The sequence below is a fragment of the Neopelma chrysocephalum genome, unplaced genomic scaffold (genome assembly GCF_003984885.1).
Source record: "Neopelma chrysocephalum unplaced genomic scaffold, ASM398488v2 Primary Assembly neopelma1_45, whole genome shotgun sequence".
Lineage (NCBI taxonomy): Eukaryota > Metazoa > Chordata > Aves > Passeriformes > Pipridae > Neopelma > Neopelma chrysocephalum.
Window position 1 is genome coordinate 1,553,792 of NW_020897704.1, and position 20,196 is coordinate 1,573,987.

The window sequence follows — 20,196 nt, forward strand, 5'->3', positions numbered from 1 at the left end:
AAAACTTAACTGCAATACAGTAAACACATAAGAACTATTGCAAGAAAATTTTCCTATTAAGCTATTAGCCAGAGAAGTGATTTGCATTATATGAGTGACAGTTTAATATCAATTCCAATGCACATTCCAATATTACATTTTCAGATTTTTAACTCATTTGGCTTTCAGCTAATAAACAGATGAAAATAAAAACTTTCTTCTATATTTTAACAACAATCTGCTATTCTTACAAAGAGATGTCTCCACTGCTGGAAAGCTGAGTCACTTGAGCTTGAATACTTTGCTTTACCGTCTATCTGCTTATTTTCTGTAAGCTGGTTTGCAAATGTATACACTTTCTGCAGTATGTAGTAAAAAATAGAGGTAAGTGGTATTAAGTAGCTTCATTATAAGACACATTCACTCATGCTGTGCATTTCTCAAAATTTAAATATGGACTGTTTCAATTTTCTCTGACTGCAGAGGCAAGTAATATTAGCCATGAGTCTCGTATTGGTCTAGCTGAGAGTCTGGAATCAGAGAAGAAGACAGTTATACCACTTGTGGTCGTATCAGCCCTGACTTTTATCTGTCTAGTGGTTCTTGTGGGTATTCTCATTTACTGGAGGTAAGTTGTTTTTTGGTTGATCTTTTTTTCAGTTCTAAAGAGCTCTGATTTGAAAACTGTGACTGGCATTATTGAGCTGGTTTATAGGACAGAGACTGGATCTTGTCTTTCACCATGTCTTCATATTGCCTTCAGTGCCATAAAGAAGACAAAATAAGGTGGTTTCTGTGCAAAGTACTCAACTGCAATTCTTTTTGTTTGCAGAGGGTTTAACCACTGCAAATAGTTTATTTCCATATTGAGAGATTTTAGTAAACAATTACTTATGATTATTAATCACCTAGAAGCCAAGTGACTTAACAGAGCACTGGGAAGAGCAAGAGGGAGAAGAAAAATAAATAGCATGGCATGGGGTTTTTCCTATCTTTCCAATCCATTAACAGTTAAAAAAGGTAGTTGTTGATCCAGAATGAGAATCCATGGTCCTCAACAGGACTGTGTGAATAAGCAATTCATAGAGTACTGTAGGAGTTTCTGTAGCTGGCATTATATGCAAGATAGAAATGGGAGAGTTTAGTGATACTATAATAGTGTAACTGTTTGAAGATCACTTACTGAGTAGCTGTTATGATGTTCTGAGATTGAAAAGTTGTTCTACTTTGTGATTCTGCCAAACCAAAATTAGCCTGCCAGCCTTTCCAACCTTTTAGCAGGTAAGTAAGGAAGGATGTGTTTCTTGTGCACACGCATACTCAGGTTTCCTCATGGACATGTTTTTCTAACTTAATAAATTGATATGCCAGTAAGAAAAAGAGAGGATAAAGAGAATTGATAAGTATAAGAAGTCATGATAACATAATCAGTGAGAGTGTGAAAATGCTTTGTGTGTAATCAGTGAATGTGTGAAATACTGCAAGTTGGCCTGAGCTAAAAGCATATCAGAAATCTAGTTGGCAGTATGTGGCACTGATCCCAGCCTTTGGCACTCTTTTGTTGGTTGTAAAGCCAGTCTTCCTAGGGACATGTATGCTTAAGCTCTCAAAACCCATGCACTTTGTCAAGTGTGAAAGTTCTCAGGGACGAAGTGCAGCGGTGGACCAGAAGAGGGAAATAAGTTGCAAAAACTTCCTGCCATGGAGGTTTTTGCTGTTCAGTGATTGCCTGGAACCTGATCCTGTCACTGCTTCTGCTGTGCTAACAGAGAAACCAGCAGTCAGAAACAGGACCTTACTCTTACAGGAACTGTACAAAGAAGGGGGAAGACACACTTAAACATCTCACAGAAGCTTCCAGAGCTTGTTTCTTCTTCCCCAGTCCCCACTAATCCTGCTTAATCTAAAATGCAAAAAAAATGGTGGAGAACAAGTAAAGAGACTCAGACTGCCCTTTCCAAGCTACTGACTACTGTAGTCTCCATATGTGATGTCCAAGTTGTGCTTACTGACTTTTCTTCTAGTCTCCTGACACTGGTTTTCTGTTGGCCTATCAGGATATGTCCTATATGGGGACAGAACACATTCCATCCCTGAACAGACTAGGCTTGAGAAATTGAGTTCAAGGTTCCTTTGTTCCAGGCAAGTGTGCTAGTGAGTCAGTCAGCAATCACTATGGTTAAGGACACTTCTGAAAATGAATTTTGATAAATATTTCTTCTGTTTTCCAAAGTAGTAGTTAATTGTCATAATAATTGCAGAACTCATTTCTTAGTTTATGTCTAGCTGGATAATTATACTGTCCATCCCAGGATTTCCAGCTAACCACTTGCATACTGAGAATCTTTTCGTGTCTGTCATGTTATGCAACATGAATGTTCATATTTATCTTCCAAAAGGGTTCATCCCTGATGCTGAACAGTATTTGAAATCTCTTCTATTTGGCAAAGGACACCATCCATTTAAAGACCCAGATTGTACAATTCAGTTCTAGTAATCCTACACATTACAAGCTTGTTTTTGTTGAATAACATGGTGTTCATTTTGTATTCTTTTTCTGAGAATGAACAACTCTGTAAAGCGGGTCTTTCAGAATAAAACAAAAATCCCGTTAGCAATAATATCTTCTTGACTTGAATTTAATCTTTTCTATATTTCTTGTGTACTACAAAAAAAAATATGGAACTCTTTTATTGATAATCCTCAACAAAATTCTCTTGGCATTATGATAACACCAGTAACTATTTCTTATTTCAGGGGAATGAAACATAAGAAGTATGTATTGTAGGTAGGACTTGGTAGCCCTCTTTCAAAGTTGCCAAAACCCTCACCTCTTTGTAAAGCCTGGAAAAAAACCAAGATATTAACTTCATTGTTATGCAGTTTTTATTAAGCCTGGAAAATATTACTAGAAAGTCTGTAATATTTTTTGTGGTTAGATTTATATTATTTTGAAATAGTTGAGGTAAGCTGTCAATGTTTCTTTCTATAATGCTCTTTTTTTTTTAATTTGGGCCAATTATTTTCACTTATTAAAGTTCATAAAAACGTTATGTTTTCAAGAAGTTATCCTATATTCCTTTTTCAACAGTAGTCATTTTAAAAAGCATTGGTATATCCTAGCTGGTTATTTAAGTGAATAATGCTTTGGGTTGTTTCCACTATTAACTCCTAATATGAATATGCAAAAGGTGTGTTATTTGGTTTAAAAAACCAATAACTACAAAGAGCAACAAATTCTAGTCTCTCAAGGTTAAAGAAAGGCAAAATTATTTTGTTCTTCATTTGAATGACTTGTATTAGAAAAATAATTCTATACCATCTGTTGTTTGGGTTTTGGTTTGGGTTTTTTTTTTTTACATGAAATTGTTAATCAGCACTTGAGGAAATTCCTCAATCTCTTCCCTATGTCATTAGGCACAGTTTCAATCTTTTTTTGGTAAAATATTCATTCCTCTAACAGGGATGAAAACTTCTAATGGCAAAATTGTCTGAAGATTGACTAATTGCCAGTAGGAAAATATGCAATTTTGAACTACTATGTTTCTTTGTATCTTTTGTGATTCAAGCAATTTTCAATTAATTTCATTTTCCTTTCATTTCTTCAGCATGTGTAAGATTACAGTGGAATAAACAAGGAGATTCTTTTGCCTCTTTAATGATCTTGTTGTCCAGATAGACTTTTTTTAAAGCTTTAGAGAGAATTTTCTGTCCAAATCTAGAATTTATCCATCTTTCTCGTTATCTGTCTACTTGACTGAGTCCTTGCAACAGAGATGCAGGAGGAGTATTTGAAAGTACTTGCTCTGTTCTATTCTGGATGGCTTCCTTATTACCATTTTTCTTAATTAATCATATTAATTAATCATATTTGTGCAGATCAGTTTTATAATAATCACTGTAAGAAGAGCTTGGAGAATAGTAAAACGGTAGCAATTGTCAGCTGTGTGAGTTGTACCATTCGAAATTCTTTTGCAATGAATATATGTGAACTCTAGTAAAAGACTAGCTGTAATAACACTAACCACAAACTGCTAATGCCCTTCCGGCTACATTTGTATCTGTAGACTTACTGAATATCAGCTGACTGTCATGCAGGCTCTTACACATCTCAGGACAGCAACACATCAGAAATTACCAACCTGATGGCAGACAACACCCTGAGTAGCCATTTAACTTTTAACTTTCCTCTACTACCCCATATCTTTGAAACAGAACTGTCAGAAAATGTTCATTTCCTTATTCATTATTTTAACTGATCCCTTGAGTCCTGTGATAAGTTTATGGGAAGAGAGTTGAGAACCCTCTCTAAGGATCGTTAAACTTGCACGTGGAGAAACACTAAAATCAGATTTAAATGCACAAAGGCCACACTCATTCATCCATGAAGGAAAAACTTTTCAACAGTGTGACATCAAATTATAAATAAAAGTGTTGATAAAATCTGACAAAATTCCAGCTGACAAGCACATAAAAATTAATTGTAGCCATTTAAAAATTGAATAATTGGCATAATTGGATCCAATGAAGATCCATTTGAAGATCCTTTGGCTCTATCAGACCTTTCAATTATCTGAACCTTTTAAAAGTAAATTCAAATAAGTGTTTGAGAATACTTATTGGTACATAATCCTGTGAGCTCAAAAGAAGTTCTCAGGGAGAGAAGTAACTGTGCCTCTAAGACCATTCTTGGGAAGCAGTGGATGTGCAAACACGTCCTCTCACAGATGCCTCTTGACTTCCAAGGTTCCACTCCCTTTCTCAGTCCGTGCAGCAGCAAACACCCTGCACATATGCACGTTCCCATGCACACACAGTGCTGTGGTCTTTGCCTGCTTCGGTGACAATCCCAGTCAAGCTCTAAGCAATCCCTGCCCTGGGGGAGAAGTAGGCAGATATCCTCAGCCAAGGTCAAGGGGCCCAAATGCTGGAAAAACTATGTCCTTCGCAGTCTGAGGCTTAGTCTTGTCCAAATTTCCCATTGAAGTGTTCATTCAGATCTAGTGTCCCTCCTGTTAGACAGAAGCACTGCTGCTGCTGCATGCCTTCCTGTACAGATCCAGACACTGTAATTAATTCAATGGCTTAGCACCATCTCCATATATAAAGTGTGTGATCGAAGAAGTGCTGTGTCTAAATTACAAATTACAGTTTTAGGTTGAAGATCTAAATTCTGTGATGAAAGGTGTAAATTAAATAATCAGTTTAACATTGAGTGATGGGACCTTTGTCTGGAAGTTTGAAATAGTCATCACTTTTTTCATTAACAACAAGTGATAATTAACGATATGTGGATATTAGCATTAGGTTTAGTCATGAAGGCTTTCACTGCTGATGCAGAAGCAGATGGAGTGCCTATTTATGAGTCTTATTACAGGTTAAGTCAACTGCTATGAATTTGTCTCTCAAATGTGCTAAGGGTGTAATTTATTTTCAGCCACAATTAACTTGTTAAAGATTAAAAATACATTGGTTCAGTGACGGATAATGAATGTATGGCGTATTATGGGGACATTTTAAGTACTGCTTTAGATGTGAAAGCAATTATGGTAATTAAATTCTTTATAGCTCAATCTTTTCTCAAGCAAGGAGGTGACAAAACTCTGTAATGTCAGTCCATAAACTTTAAGTATGGTCATTGTTCACAAGCAGTAGATATTTGGGGAAGGACACTTTTTGGGTTTGGAGCTTTAGCATCAAGCTGGTTGGCATGTTTGGTTAGTGCTGTTTTTAATAAACATAGTACAGCATTCGCTGTGCCCAGCAGGCAGAGCCGGACTTCCCAAAGTGTTTGATGATTTGAAGTACTTTGGTACTTGCCTACATTTTGGACATTCACACACAGTCCTGAGACTAACTCTTGAGACTTTTGCTAGCAGTGAGACAGCCTCTCTCACCTCAGCAGCCACTAACTAACTGTAAGGTGGTAGACTCTTTAAAAATTAGAAAGTGTTCCCAGGCACATCCTGAATGTGTTCTTGGTCTGCATCCAAAATGGTCATTTCTAAGTAAAACCAGATACATAACAGATAGCATTGCTCCAAACTTCTCATGCAAAGCCAAAGCTTCTCTGTAAACATCAAAATATACTTTTAGAGGATTCTAGCTTCAAATTAATTTGTCCTGTGAATCACCAGAACTGTTTTGCGTGCCACACTTTTTCCTTGGATGTAGCTGTCCACTTTTTCTTGTTTTTTAAGAGAATCTATATTGTACACAGATAGAAAATTCCCAACGAATTCTGAGATTATGGGCATGTTTCCCAGCGGCTTAATTCAAATAAGCTTACCAAAGTCTTTATCATCTTCATTATTGTTCTGAAAAGCATGACAACAACCACATATTCCCTATCTATTTTTCAAAGTATCTTCAAAATTTATTTTTGTTTATAACAATTATATCACTGCAATGATATAGGAATGGTACAGAATTTAAAATCACAGTGATTACACAAAGTAGCAATCATACAACAGCTTCAGCTTTGCAGAAGCAGAATCTCATAAATATAAAATGAGATTAATATTTTTGTTATACATATATTTCTTTTTAAATTTAATGATTAGTGAATAATATTTCAAAAAGATTAAGTGTTATTAGTATGTCTAATCATATGGAGATTTTTTAATTAAAGAGGCTTTGCAGAGCTTACAGCAGCAGTTGATTACTCATTCCCTTGAATAGCTTGGACTGTTAACAGATGCTATTCCTATTATCTTCACATCTGGATTACAGCACAGATACAAATAACTTTGTGGGTCATAGTTGAGGTTGGTTCCATTTGTATTCATACTTCAATGTTTTTGCAACAAAGCTGGCACCTCCTGGAGTTAGAAATTCCCCTGTTTCTGTCTGTCAACTTTGGAAAGTCCTCCTTGGTTAAAGTTCCCTCAGTGTTGCGATTACATTATGAGAATATTGTTTAGCCCCAGTCATAGTAGTTCTAGAGCCACTGTTAGGCTGTTACAGGGCACATTGTCTTTTACTGCATTTCCATATCTGCAGTAGGATCTATCAGTGAGTTACCAGGACTGATCTCATACACTGCTCCATTTTCAGGCTAGCATAATCACGTGAAAGGGAACAGTAATCGTGTGTGGGAATTTGAATAAGCCAGGAAGACAGTAGCATTTTTTGTACTTGGAATTGCACAGCATCTACAGTAGCTCCTGATGCAGAGTTCCTCTTTCAGCTGTCACTATGTCTGATGTGTGCCCTATCCTCTGCCTCTGGTATAGGTAAAGTTGCATGAACTATGTATTATGCTGAGGTAATGTATCATCAAGTTGTATGCATAATTTGGTGGTGTGCTGGGGGAATATTTATATTGTAGCAGTAGTATTTGACACTCAATGAAAACTGGTTTTCAAAACTGAGATTTTTCTTTCTGACTCAATAATGCCAGAATTCCAAAAGATCTTAGATAATGATTTGCTGGCTTTTTTTGTTTGGTTTGTTTGTTCGTTTTGCAATATTTATTTATGTTTCTTCCCCTCCAGGAAATGTTTCCAGACTGCTCACTTTTATTTAGAAGATAATACATCACCTCGAGTGATTTCTGCTCCCCCAGCTCCAATCTTCCCAGTCTCAGGTATTTCTGGCAACTACTCTGTGGATTGGTGTTAGCTGTTGGAAGATGCTGTTTTATTTGTGTCAATTACGTACTGTAACATCTATAAACCAGAGATTTGTAGCCTCTTGTACAAATCTGTATAAACACCGGTGCACTTGATGTCAGCAGAGACTAGTGTTCCTAATACTTTCTCCTGTAGGTAACAAAGAAGAGAAATATTCTCACCTTACAGAGTTGTCTAAAAGATACACTGTGCCTTCTAGCCATTTGAGTTGTAACCTCATTAGAGTGGCTGCTCCTAGTGTAGCCATCTGAGCTATGCTAAATAGCTCTAGTTCACTGTCTCAAGGTGGAGCAACATATTCTGCTATATTTCTGCCTTTAATTGGGTTTGTCACCATTGTATAGAACATTTCCTGTTCTTTTTACCAGCAAGATGAGCATATGTCTCATCTATCTGTATTTCATTTCAATTATGTGTTCTTAAACTTATGTATTTTACTAGAGTGGTTACTGTGGTAAAGTTCTCTGGGATCCTTTCATAAAAATGGTACAGAAGTTCAGAACCTTATTGGTGTCTTCTGGTTCTATATCCACCACATTTATTTGGAGAAATTCTTTCTTTTCTTTTCTTTCCTCCTGAAAGAGTATCTATTATATATGAATGTCAAGTGGCAACCACTATAGGAAATCTCTGCTCTAACACTCCATCATTAACTATATTGCAGTACAAATGTATCATTTTCTTGCAATTTTTCCTGACCAGCTCACCTCAGGGAGAAGGCATTTTGCATTGTCATAATTGTATTTACAGTTATTCTGAGTTCTTAAAATATGTGTTTTGAAGCTAGAGGTTTTCCTTCTGAAATGCTGATAAATATTAAAGAGAAAAGATTTGCCAAGTGACTGAAGATACATAAAACATTTTATGGAAAAAGCTGCAAGCACCGAGGAAATAGTTCATTTTATTTTGCATGCAACATATGTCAAGTGAGCAGGTTTTGAGTTTTCTATTGTACAAGTGTTGCAGCAGTGTAATTTTACAATTGAGTATGGCTGCAACATAATACCATCAAAGAGTGTAGGCAGGAAGAGCATTTTGTAACTGCTAAGTTTAATTCCTATGGATATGACCAAAAGCACACTCCACAGATCTCATTATATATTAAGTCTTTCTTTTGAAGGGTTTCATTGGCAGAGAGAGGAGATCAGTTATTCACAGAAAATGCCATGGCACTTTGCAGAACAATTCAAAGATGCATTCAAACAATAATCAATTACAGGGTAGTATTTGGACCCACTATCAAACTCTAAGTAGTTTTAAGTGGTATCTGCCATCTGGATATAAAATACATTCCTGGTTCAGAAGTTATTGAGTTGGGAGATTAACTCTGACCATGAAACAAAACCTGAGATCTCTTTCTCCCTTGTTGTCCTCACTCTTAGGGTCATTTGCCTACCCTTCTGGTTTTGTGTTTGCTTATCTTTAGGATAAACACTTTATACCAGGTTTTATCTCTGAAGTGTTACACGGTTGTTCAGCTTCTCTTAGGCTTGACTGGATAAATTCACTTTTTTTATTAAGATCCAGTCATGTAAGTGGAAGACCAGATAGATCTTACTACAAATCAAAAAATTCTTGATAACCGAAAGCTAAAATTATTAGGTGGGCTAAATGCTGAACATTGGTTGATGTAAATAACAGGTCCTTGTTCAATGTTTTTAATGTTTTGTTCTCATATGAAATAGTGATGAAATTACAGATTGTGAAATAAACGTATTTTTAGTCCATGAAAGGCTTAAAAAAAAAAACCAAAACCAAAAACAAAATTATTCTTCAGAACCAAAACTCTGTGAAGGAATATCCTCCTTTAACAGATAATTAACAAGCAGATGACTTTGTTTGTGGGGCATCTTTGCAGGAAAGAGAGGATTAAAAGTCCCAAAGATTTTTGGCATGATCTCTGATGAATGTTCTACACAAGAGTGTTTTTCTATATTTCTATAAAGTAAAATGAAGATGTCCTGAAATATAAATATCAGATGGAAAATTCAGACTCAGTATCAGAACCCCAAAGTTACATGAATCGCATTTATTCCTTGAGAATGTAGATCTTTTCTTTGTGGGTATCCAGAAAGTCTTAAACATAAATCTTTCACTGAAAACTTGAAATACAAGACCTGGTATGAAAATTTGCAGTCAGTACTGCCAGGATCAGACTTATTATTTATAGGTAATTGTAGACTCATGAGGAGAATGGGGGGGAAATTCTGTACTGGAAGTAGTCACTGATGCAGTAAAAGATTAAAAAAAAGATTCCTTTGGATACCAATGCAAACATGCAACATATCAGTTAATATTCAACTACTGGTATAATGCTGCTTTAATTTAGTAGGCTTGGGACTATGCGGCCAGTCCATGTACTGGATCAGAATTCCAGTGCAACACTAATCAGCATAAAGCACCCACACAACTCTGCCGAATCATTCATTCTTGCTTTATCAGTATTATTCAGAGCTCTGCTCCTACACTCTCCCTTTGAACATCTTGTAGCAAACAGGTAATCTTCCCATTTCTACTTGACTTCACAGGGAATTCTGTGTGTTCTTCTATTTACAGACAAGCTCAGCGTCTTGCAGAATCAGCACCTTGATTTGGGGGGCTTAAAGACAGAGCAAGATCTAGCAAGGCATTTTCTTTATCTTCTTCCCAAATAATCGTTTAGAAATGTACAAGTGTTAGATAACTATTTTAGAAATGTTAATGATGTTAAAGAATGTTTAATTTTTGTGGGAGTTGTATATCCAAAGTTCATGCCAAAATTTTATTTCAGGATGTTGTGTGGATTGCCTACATATAAACTTCTTTATATGTCACTGGCTTTTTATTCTTCATAAATATATTTTTTGTCTTTTCCCGCCCCTAAGATGATGTTGGAGCAATTCCAATAAAGCATTTTCCAAAACATGTTGCAGATTTACATGCAAGTAATGGTTTTTCTGAAGAATTTGAGGTATGGCTCTATGACGTCATCTTTTTTCTTAGTACATACAGATAATGTTAAGTGCCTGGAAACAAAAAACAGGGGATTACATTCTGACTTGGGCACCAATTTCAGGAATGCATGTAAATACAAGTACTGTGAGCCCAGTAAGGAGTTCATGCATAAAGACTAGGGAGATTTATAAAAGCTAACAGGACTGGAATGCAAATGGCAATATTTATTACTGTGATAAAATACTAAATGATTGTGTGAATAAACTGTGCAAAGATAATGCAATGTATATGACTTATCAGATACAGTGATAGATCTAAAGCTTTGCCAATACTAATGAAAATTTAATTTTGCAGAAGCTTCCCACATTTGCTTGCTCCATTTACAGGGAAAATAAAATGGAAGTAATAATGAGTACACATGGCAAGACTTCTGATTAACAGGGGAGCTAATGTAGTCTTCATAAGTGGTAGTAAAAGATTTACAGTTCCTTTCTCAAAGTATATAGTTCATAAAGGGTATTTCAAAATGTTGAAACATATGCTCTAATCATATAATTTTGTCACCATATGTAACTAATGAACTTCATCGTTTTTTCCCATTCATGTGTATTGCAATCAATTTAAAGATAGATATCTTCTTACTTAATTCACATAAACATTAAAACCCCAAATACTTTAATTAAAGATATTAACATTTTTTACAAGAGATTTCCAAGAAAATCAGTCAGTTGTGATGGAAAAAAAAATTTTAATTGATCTATATTAATTTAAATATGATTGTAATATTCCTGCTGCAAAAACAATAATGAAAGGAAACAATTCATAGTTTTGCATCATTTGGTTTTGTTTTTGTTTCTCTGGCCAATGTATTGTGATCTAATGGACCAAAAATTCCATGTCCTTCACATAACCTATTTCATAAGCATTTCTTCTTCAATTCATTTAACATTCAGAACATCCATTTGATTGTTGGACCAAACTTGTAAATACTTGTGAATGTCCAGTTCAATATTCATATATTACACATGTGCACATGCACTGGCGGGACTGGACTTCAGCCAGACTGGCTATTAGTAAGAACAGATGTTGAAGGACAGTGTGTAAATACAATGGTTCCAAAGCTCTTTCACCATTAGTGAGTACAGCAATACAGAAATCAGACTGTTTATCTTAAATTGATCTTTTCCTACAATTGTACTTTTCCTAAATTACAGCAGTGATCCAAAGAACAAATATGCTACACCTCACTGAACTACAGCTGCCCTATCTGAAGTATTTCATGCTATTCTTAACTATCTTGGAGATCCTTTTTGACTTTACAGAATATCCCAGAATTAGTGTCCTGTTCTTTTCTGTACTAATGGAGAACTTAGAAGATTGGGAAAAACTGAAATACAGTCATTGTCTTTGCAGAGTTAACATACATTTGAAGAGTACAGGGGTGGTTCAGGTTTTGGGGTTTTTTTAATTTCTTTTTATATTACTATAAAACAACTGATTTAAAATCTAATTTTTATACTTGTAACCATTTTTCATATCTATATTTCAATAGGTGAAGGTGATTTATATTAAAAGGAGTTATCAAAAGTGTTGGGAAACCTTATTATAGTACTTTTAGCAATGACAACATATTTCCTACTTAACAATGTGGACCTTATAAATGCTTGAGTTTCCTGTCAGCTGAAGTAATAAATAAAATAAAATAAAATAATTTTGTGAGTCTTGCAGACTTTGTGCCTGTCTTTTCAAGCCTTTCTCTCTCTTTATAACATGGTTGGCTTCATTGTGAGACTGCTGGAAGCCTGAGTGAGGGCTGTAAATCTGTAACTCTGTAGCTCTGTCCTTCACCGGAGTGACAGAATGGCACATAGTCCTGCTTCAGTGAAGGTTTTGCAGCTGAATGTAAAAAGAGCAAAAGTATTCCACAGAGAAACTAATGCACTTATAAGGACCAAGAAAAAAATCCAATGAAAGTTAAATATATAGATAATCTGGCTAAAGTCTGTGATATTACTCATGTGTATAAGCTTTCACTGGCCTAAGGTCTAACATTAAAGCTAAAGATAGGAAAACAGATGCCAGCATTTTAACTGAAAAATTACCTTGTTTCCTTTAGGAGTTAAGTCAAAATATTCAGTTTTGTTGTTATTATGGAGATATATATTGCATGACCATAACTGTTTTCCATATAGTAATTGTAATTTATATAAACACTTATCCATTTGTTCTGTGCTGTGGAATTTGATTTTTTTTACTTTTTTTGCATTCATTCCCTCATTAGACACTGAAAGAGTTTTATCAGGTAAGGAATTATTTCACTGCATTTTTTTTTTTAGCAATGAAGTAGTTGTAAAATATCATAGATAATTGGGTATAAGGTTGTGGTTCTTTTCATGATTACTTACTGTATTTTAAGACATTTTATGAATCTTAATACTTACTAAAATATGACATAATTTTTTTTCAGGAAATCCAGAGCTGTACTGTAGATCTAGGTATTACATCAGACAGCTCTAATCACCCCGACAACAAGAATAAGAATCGATACATAAACATTGTTGCTTGTAAGTAAAGGCATCACTTGGTGTTTTGTTTAAGAAATAATTATAGACAAGTATAGGTTTATATGTTTTTGGAGGGAGTAAAAATACCTCTACACTGAAAGCAGAGAAGAGGCAGTCTAGGAGATTCCTAGAGTGTATAGAAGATAATTTCCTGTACCAGTTGGTAAATGAGTCTACCAGGGGTGGAGCCCCGCTAGACCTGCTGTTCACAAACAGAGAGGGGCTGGTGGGAGATGTGGTGGTTGGAGACCGTCTGGGGCACAGTGACCATGAAATAATAGAGTTTTCAATACTCAGGGATGCAAAGAGGGCCATCAATAAAACTTCTGCCCTGGACTTCCACAGGGCAGATTTCGACCTACTCAGAAGACTGGTTCAGAGGGTACCTTGGGAAACAGCCCTTGAAAACAAAGGGGTCCAGGAGGGATGGACATGCTTCAAGAAGCAAGTCTTGAATGCACAGGAGCAGGCTGTCCCAGTGTGCTGAAAGGCAAGCCAGTGGGGAAGACAGCCAGCCTGACTGAACAGGGAGACTTTGAAGGAAATTAGGGGAAAAAAGAGCTTACCAACTATGGAAAAAAGGGCTGGCTACTCATGAAGAGTTTAAGAATATAGTTAGGTCATGTAGAAAGAAAATTAGAGAGACAAAGTCACAATTTGAACTCAATCTAGCCACTTCTGTTAGGGATAACCTCCATTCTTTGTTGGACATGAGGGGGAACGTAATCACCAAAGATGAGGAAAAGGCTGAGGTACTTAACACCTTCTTTGCCTCAGTTTTCAATAGTAAGACAGGTTGTCCTCAGGACAATTGGCCTCCGGAACTGGTAGACAGAGACAGGAAGCCAAATAGCCCCCCTGTAATCCAAGAGGAAACAGTCAGCAACCTGCTGAGCCACTTGGATCCCGACAAGTCTATGGGACCAAATGGGATCCATCCTAGGGTGATGAGGGAGCTGGCAGAAGAGCTCAGCAAGCTGCTCTCCATCATCTACCAACAGTCCTGGCTCACTGGGGAGGTCCCAGGTGATTGAAAGTTGGCAAATGTCACACCGATCCACAAAAAGGGCTGCAAGGAGGACCCCGGAAACTACAGGCCTGTCAGCCTGACCTCAGTGCCTGGCACGGTTATGGAGTAGATCATCCTAAGTGTAATCCCACAACACCTACAGGATGGACAAGGGATCAGACCCAGCCAGTACGGGTTTAGGAAGGGCAGGTCCTGTCTGACCAACCTGATTTCCCTTTTATGATCTGGTGACCCATCTGGTGGGTGAGGAGGTGGATGTGGTCTGTGTGGACTCCAGCAAAGCCTTTGACATCATCTCCCACAGAATACTCCTGGAAAAGCTGGCAGCCCACGGCTTGGACAGGGGCACTCTCTACTGGGTTAGGAACTGGCTGGAGGGCCGAGCCCAGAGAGTGGAGGTGAATGATGCTGCATCCAGTTGGTGACCTGTCACTAGTGATGTCCCTCAGGGATCAGTGTTGGGCCTAGTTCCATTTAATATCTTTATTGATGATCTGGATGAGCGGATTGAGTGTACCATTAGCAAATATGCAGATGACACCAAGCTGGGGGAAGAGTGTTGATCTGCTGGAAGGCAGGAGGGCTCTGCAGAGGGACCTGGACAGACTGGAGAGATGGTCTGATTCCAACAAGATGAGGTTCAACAAGGCCAAGTGCCGGGTCCTGCACTTCGGTCACAACAGCCCCATGCAGCGCTACAGGCTGGGGACAGAGTGTCTGGAGAGCAGCCAGGCAGAAAGGGACCTGGGAGTTTGGATTGACAGGAAGCTGAACATGAGCCGGCAGTGTGCCCAGATGGCCAAGAAGGCCAATGGCATCCTGGCCTGTATCAGGAACAGTGTGGCCAACAGGTCCAGGGAAGTGATTCTTCCCCTGTACTCAGTGCTGGTGAGGCCACACCTGGATTACTGTGTCCAGTTCTGGGTGCCTCAGTTCAGGAAGGATATTGAGGTGCTGGAGCAGGTCCAGAGAAGAGCAATGAGGCTGGTGAAGGGACTGGAGCACAAGTCCTAGGAGGAGAGGCTGAGGGAGCTGGGGATGTTCAGCCTGGAGAAGAGGAAACTCAGAGGAGACCTCATCACTCTCTACAACTACCTGACAGGAGGTTGTAGCCAGATGGGCATTGGTCTCTTCTCCCAGGTAACTATCAGTAGGACAAGAGGGCATGGTCTTAAGCTGTGCCAGGGGAGGTTTAGGTTGGATATTAGGAAGAAATTTTTTACAGAGAGAGTAATCAGACGTTGGAATGGGCTGCCCAGGGAGGTGGTGGATTCACTGTGCCTGGAAGTATTTAAGATGAGACTGGATGTGGCACTTAGTGCCATGGTCTAGTAACTGTGGCAGTGTTGGATCAAAGGTTGGATTCGATGATCTTGGAGGTCTTTTCCAGCCCGGTTGATTCTATGATTCTATGATTCTCCAGCTCCTCTTTAACAAAATGCTTGGAGAGGAGTAGCATGAGATTTCACATCTCTTCAGGTTAGTCCTCTGACATTCTTCTACTTTGATGATCATGTGTTTTCAAGACATATTTGTGTCTTCTGCAATGACCCAAAGGAAGTTGGGAAGTTTCATTATAATGCCATTATAAAGCCAAAGAAGCTGTGTTTTGATTACCAGAATTAATCCATCTTTGATCTAGAATAATGATGATTTATCCTCTCTAGGATCTACACAATCCCTGGATATATTTACTGACACATATAAACATAAATGTACTGGGTTTATGTTGTATCGTGCCCTGCAACAGTGGAATAGAACAGCTTCATTAGCCAGCACACATTTTCCCATTGCATCACTCTCCCAGATTTTTCTTCTCTGAAATACATCTATTCAGTTTTGTTAATCTCTCTTTGAAGCTTTTGCCTCTAGGCTTTTGATTATCTTGGTGGCTCAAAACATTCGTTTTAACTCTCTATAGCATTTCAACTTTGTTCTGATTATGAGAAGCTCTAAATTAAATCTATATTCAGCATTTGGCAGAAGGCAAGAAATTCCATTCCACCTTGCTAAAGATACCTCTAGATGGACAAAAAGTCAGGGATTCTCCTCTACCACTGTGTTCGTAGCAGATTGTACAAAAGGTGCCAACCCAGCAACTTTTTTGTCAAAGGGCAGTGCGTAGGCAGCTTAGGGCAGCTGAAGCAGCAAGAATTGTCCTCTGTAACTGACTCAAGTCTAGTTCTTACAATCAGTGCTGGCTGCAGAAAGTTTCAGCTCGCCCTGAAGTTGCCACTGCTGAAGTTCTTCAGCTGACCAGTGTTTCTTCAAGGTCCCATTGTTCTCCAGTGTCCGCTCTTTTAACTTGGAATTATTGGGCCTCAATGCTGGTGCCTGCTGTCATTTTGAGACATCCCACTCTGCAGATTTGGCAGTCATGACACAGGACTTAGGAAACACCCACACACCTCCATAGGCAGCAGATAGAGGCTGTAGGGAAAATACATCACAGTGCCTAAAATGATCCAGGGTGCTGCTGTTCAGCCAAGTAAATTATGAATCCCTTCAAACTTTGGATTAATAGTTTATTTTTCTACAACTAGAATTTTGACTCTGATTCATATCTAAGCAGAGGATGTTTGCATGTGTTATTGTTCCTGTATTAATCTTAAGTATTGTAAAAATATATTTCAATATTTTAAGGGCATTTCTTATAGAAAAAATATAATTCTTATAGAAAACTGCTTATTTTCTCCCTTGTTTTACTACAGATGATCATACTAGAGTTAAATTAGCCCAGCTTGCGGAAAAGGATGGAAAACTGACTGATTACATTAATGCCAACTACGTCGATGTAAGTGTCTTTTTCTATCTGCCGGCCTATTCATTTGTTAGACTTTTCTGTAAGAAAATTATCTATGGAGATTTTATTAAAAAAATTTTTCATGGTCCAAGTTAAGCCTACAAAGTTAAAGCATGGGTAAAACTCCAAATCTTTCTTGAATCCATCTTGATATTGTAGCAGCTGCAGCTTAGTGAAGGGCATTTTGAAACAAAAATTGTTCTGTCACTGAGTCATTTTAGAGATATTTTTCATCTGAGTGGTTAATTCTTCTGTCTGAGATAATCTCATGAGAGGAAGATGCTATTTGGCTAAGAGCCTCACCAAGGCACCATTACCAGTTTTCATTACCTAGTTTTTTACATGTTAATGGTCTTGATTCATTTTTTAAACCACTGTCATAACAGATGTCTCATAATCATTATCATGTCAACATTCTGCCAGAACATGGGCACTTGAACATGTATATCCTATGTGTTGGAATGATAAACATTGACATAGCAGTTGTATTCATATGTCATCTGGTACCACAGAGTTTCTGTGATTTGGATAGCTACAAATTTAAAAGTGCTTAAAAGCTTTTCTGAGTCTTTAAAAATAGATATATAAAATGTCATGTACTCCTCCTAACCTCCTTTTGCTCATGGACAGTGATTTGACAAGTGTCATTTGTTATATTTCAATTTAGGGCTACAACAAGCCAAAAGCCTACATTGCAGCTCAAGGGCCACTAAAATCGACAGCAGAAGATTTCTGGAGAATGATATGGGAACATAACGTAGAAGTTATTGTGATGATAACTAATCTCGTTGAGAAAGGAAGGGTATAAGTACCTTTGTCTGTTATTTATTTATCTGATGTTGATAGATTTACCTGTAGCAAGCTCTCTTTAAAAAAACTGGTTTAGGCATTTATTGAGCAAAGAGCAATAGTTTGTAGTAGTTGCTTGTGCTAGGATTGGCTACAGAAGTATAAAGTTGAGGATTTGTAAAATGAAACTTAAGAATAGATTCAATAACTCCTTGAAAATACCATGTTTTAACTAAAAAAAAAAAAAGTCTTATACTGAAAAAAAGACTTTTTGTATATATGAGTGGACAGACTGTGGAACCTTGTCCCACGTTTGCTAGCAATCGGCTTGCCATAGTTCTCTTTCTCAGGGTTTCTGAGAAAGATCCTGGAAAGGAGAAGAACATAGTTCACGTGAACTTTTCTGGATGTTCACTAACAGCTCCCTGTTAACATCCCATGGGACCCACAATTGCTTTCCTACTACATGACTAGATACATGTTTGTCCAGTGAGACAAAATGAGGTCAAACCCCATCACGAGGTGTGTGTTCCTCTGGTCATGGGATGGAAATACCTTGGGATCACATTAGGAGACATTGCATCACACCTGCCAAACACTGGCAGCAATGCCTAAATTGAATGTAAATCTTGTCATACAACCTATAAAGCATCTATCCGATGATACAGACAGCAATTGCAGAACAAGGGCTGCACTCAAGAGTACCACTTCATTTATAACAGCATGCAATAAACATGCACTCTTCTATATGACTACCCAACCAAAACACTGGACATCACAGTGCTCTACTCTATATTCTGACCATACAGAGGCTCACTCTCAGCCTTGCTGATCATATATACTCTGCCCATACTCATGGCTAGGCTTCGCGAATGAAGATTTGAGAAGGGCTCTACCCACGTTTGTTGCAAGCGCGTTGGTGGCTAAAAAGGCCAATACGAGATAGATGTGTCCGGTTGCAAAAGGCACAGCAGAAAGACTCCTTAGATGGTATATTCTGCAAGGCTCGATTCTTTCTGCGTTGTCTTTTCTCCTCAAGGGTGATCCTGCTTGCTTTCTCAAAAGCATCAGCAGCGTTATAGATGGTGTGTCTCCAGGCCTCCCGATTGGAGGCCAGAGTAGACCAGTTATGGTGATCAATATGCCCGAGGCTGAGATGTTGTTTCAGGGAGTCCTTGTATCTTTTCTTCGGGGCTCCTCTCTTGCGGCAGCCAGTGGCAAGTTCACCATAAAGCAGGATCTTAGGGAGGCAGTGGTCCTTCAGCCTGGAGACGTGCCCTGCCCAGCGCAGCTGTGATGTCAGTAGCATGGCCTCAATACTTGTGATTGCTGCCTGTTCAAGAACAGATGTATTGGTCACATAATCTGACCAGTGGATGTTTAGGATTGTCTGCCCATACTATAAACTAATCAAAAGCCACATACAACTCTACTGACTTGAATGTTTTCCTGGTTTTCCTGCAGATCATGTTAGTTTCTTTAGTTTTTAGAGTGCCTATAGAATGGCAAGTTCCACATTATTAGAGCCCTTTAATTCTGATAGTATGATTTAAACCTTTCTTTTTTTGAGTATTCCAAATAAAGAGCATCTTTGCACAGTCATTTCTCTTTACAAGACAAAATAATGTTATTTGTTCTGTACAGAAGATTGTGTCTATTATAAACTGGGTATATTGAGAGTCCCTATATGGTTTTGTGCTTGACTATGCTTGACTTAAATTGGAACATTTCAGTTTACTAGTTTGACATTTTGTTTTCTTTTTCTCTGGTTTTCATTTGCTTTCTAACAGAGAAAATGTGACCAGTACTGGCCTGCTGAAGGTAGTGAAGAATATGGGAACTTCTTGGTTACTCAGAAGAGTGTTCACGTACTTGCCTATTACACTGTGAGGAATTTTACTCTTAGAAACACCAAAATCAAAAAGGTTTGTGGCATTCTGAAAACACAAGTGGGCAAAAGGAAATGTTAAAAGATGCTCAGAATCTTTTTAAGGAAGTTGGCAGCTCTTTTCTGCTGTATATGTAAAGCCAAGTTCTGTAGGTCTCAGCTAGCCAAGTTGCTTGTCCACTTCAGTTAATTTGACCAGATCAACAAACTGAAAAGACACTGGCCTGTAGTACTGGTGCGATGTAGGACCATCAGGGAAAAAGCACTGTAGAGCTGATGTGGACTTTGCCTGCCTGGTGAGCAGGATGATACATTTGCAGAAAGAGAGCAGCTGGAAGAAAATCTTGTATGAGTTGAATTATCTACCTCAGCTCTCCATTGTCCTTTTTAAGGACAGGTGAATCCAGACCTTGTTTTATTGTAGTCAGAATCAGCATGCTCTCAGCTCAGCAGTGTGGTGTTGGTTACTTTGAGGGGGATTCTGAAAACTAAATTTATTCTGGCCACATAAATGTCTGAGTCTCTCACTTTCCCTGTATAATTAATACATAACATGCAGCATTTACTATCAATGA

The 20,196-nt window shown here is 37.9% G+C and overlaps 1 protein-coding gene across 5 annotated transcripts in view; it reads left to right on the plus strand.

The window, feature by feature from the left end:
- PTPRZ1 (protein tyrosine phosphatase, receptor type Z1) overlaps nucleotides 1–20,196 on the plus strand; it is a 136,458-nt gene that overhangs the window by 104,916 nt on the left and 11,346 nt on the right. For 3 of the 5 annotated variants that reach the window (XM_027679137.1, XM_027679139.1, XM_027679140.1), the window contains exons 13-19: nucleotides 463–607; nucleotides 7,476–7,567; nucleotides 10,478–10,563; nucleotides 13,015–13,111; nucleotides 16,853–16,935; nucleotides 17,612–17,746; nucleotides 19,524–19,658. In XM_027679137.1, the coding sequence (XP_027534938.1) occupies nucleotides 463–607; nucleotides 7,476–7,567; nucleotides 10,478–10,563; nucleotides 13,015–13,111; nucleotides 16,853–16,935; nucleotides 17,612–17,746; nucleotides 19,524–19,658 (773 nt within the window). Of the gene's footprint in view, nucleotides 1–462; nucleotides 608–7,475; nucleotides 7,568–10,477; nucleotides 10,564–12,828; nucleotides 12,850–13,014; nucleotides 13,112–16,852; nucleotides 16,936–17,611; nucleotides 17,747–19,523; nucleotides 19,659–20,196 lie in introns of all 5 variants that reach the window. The other 2 variants (XM_027679136.1, XM_027679138.1) reach the window with 1 other exon arrangement.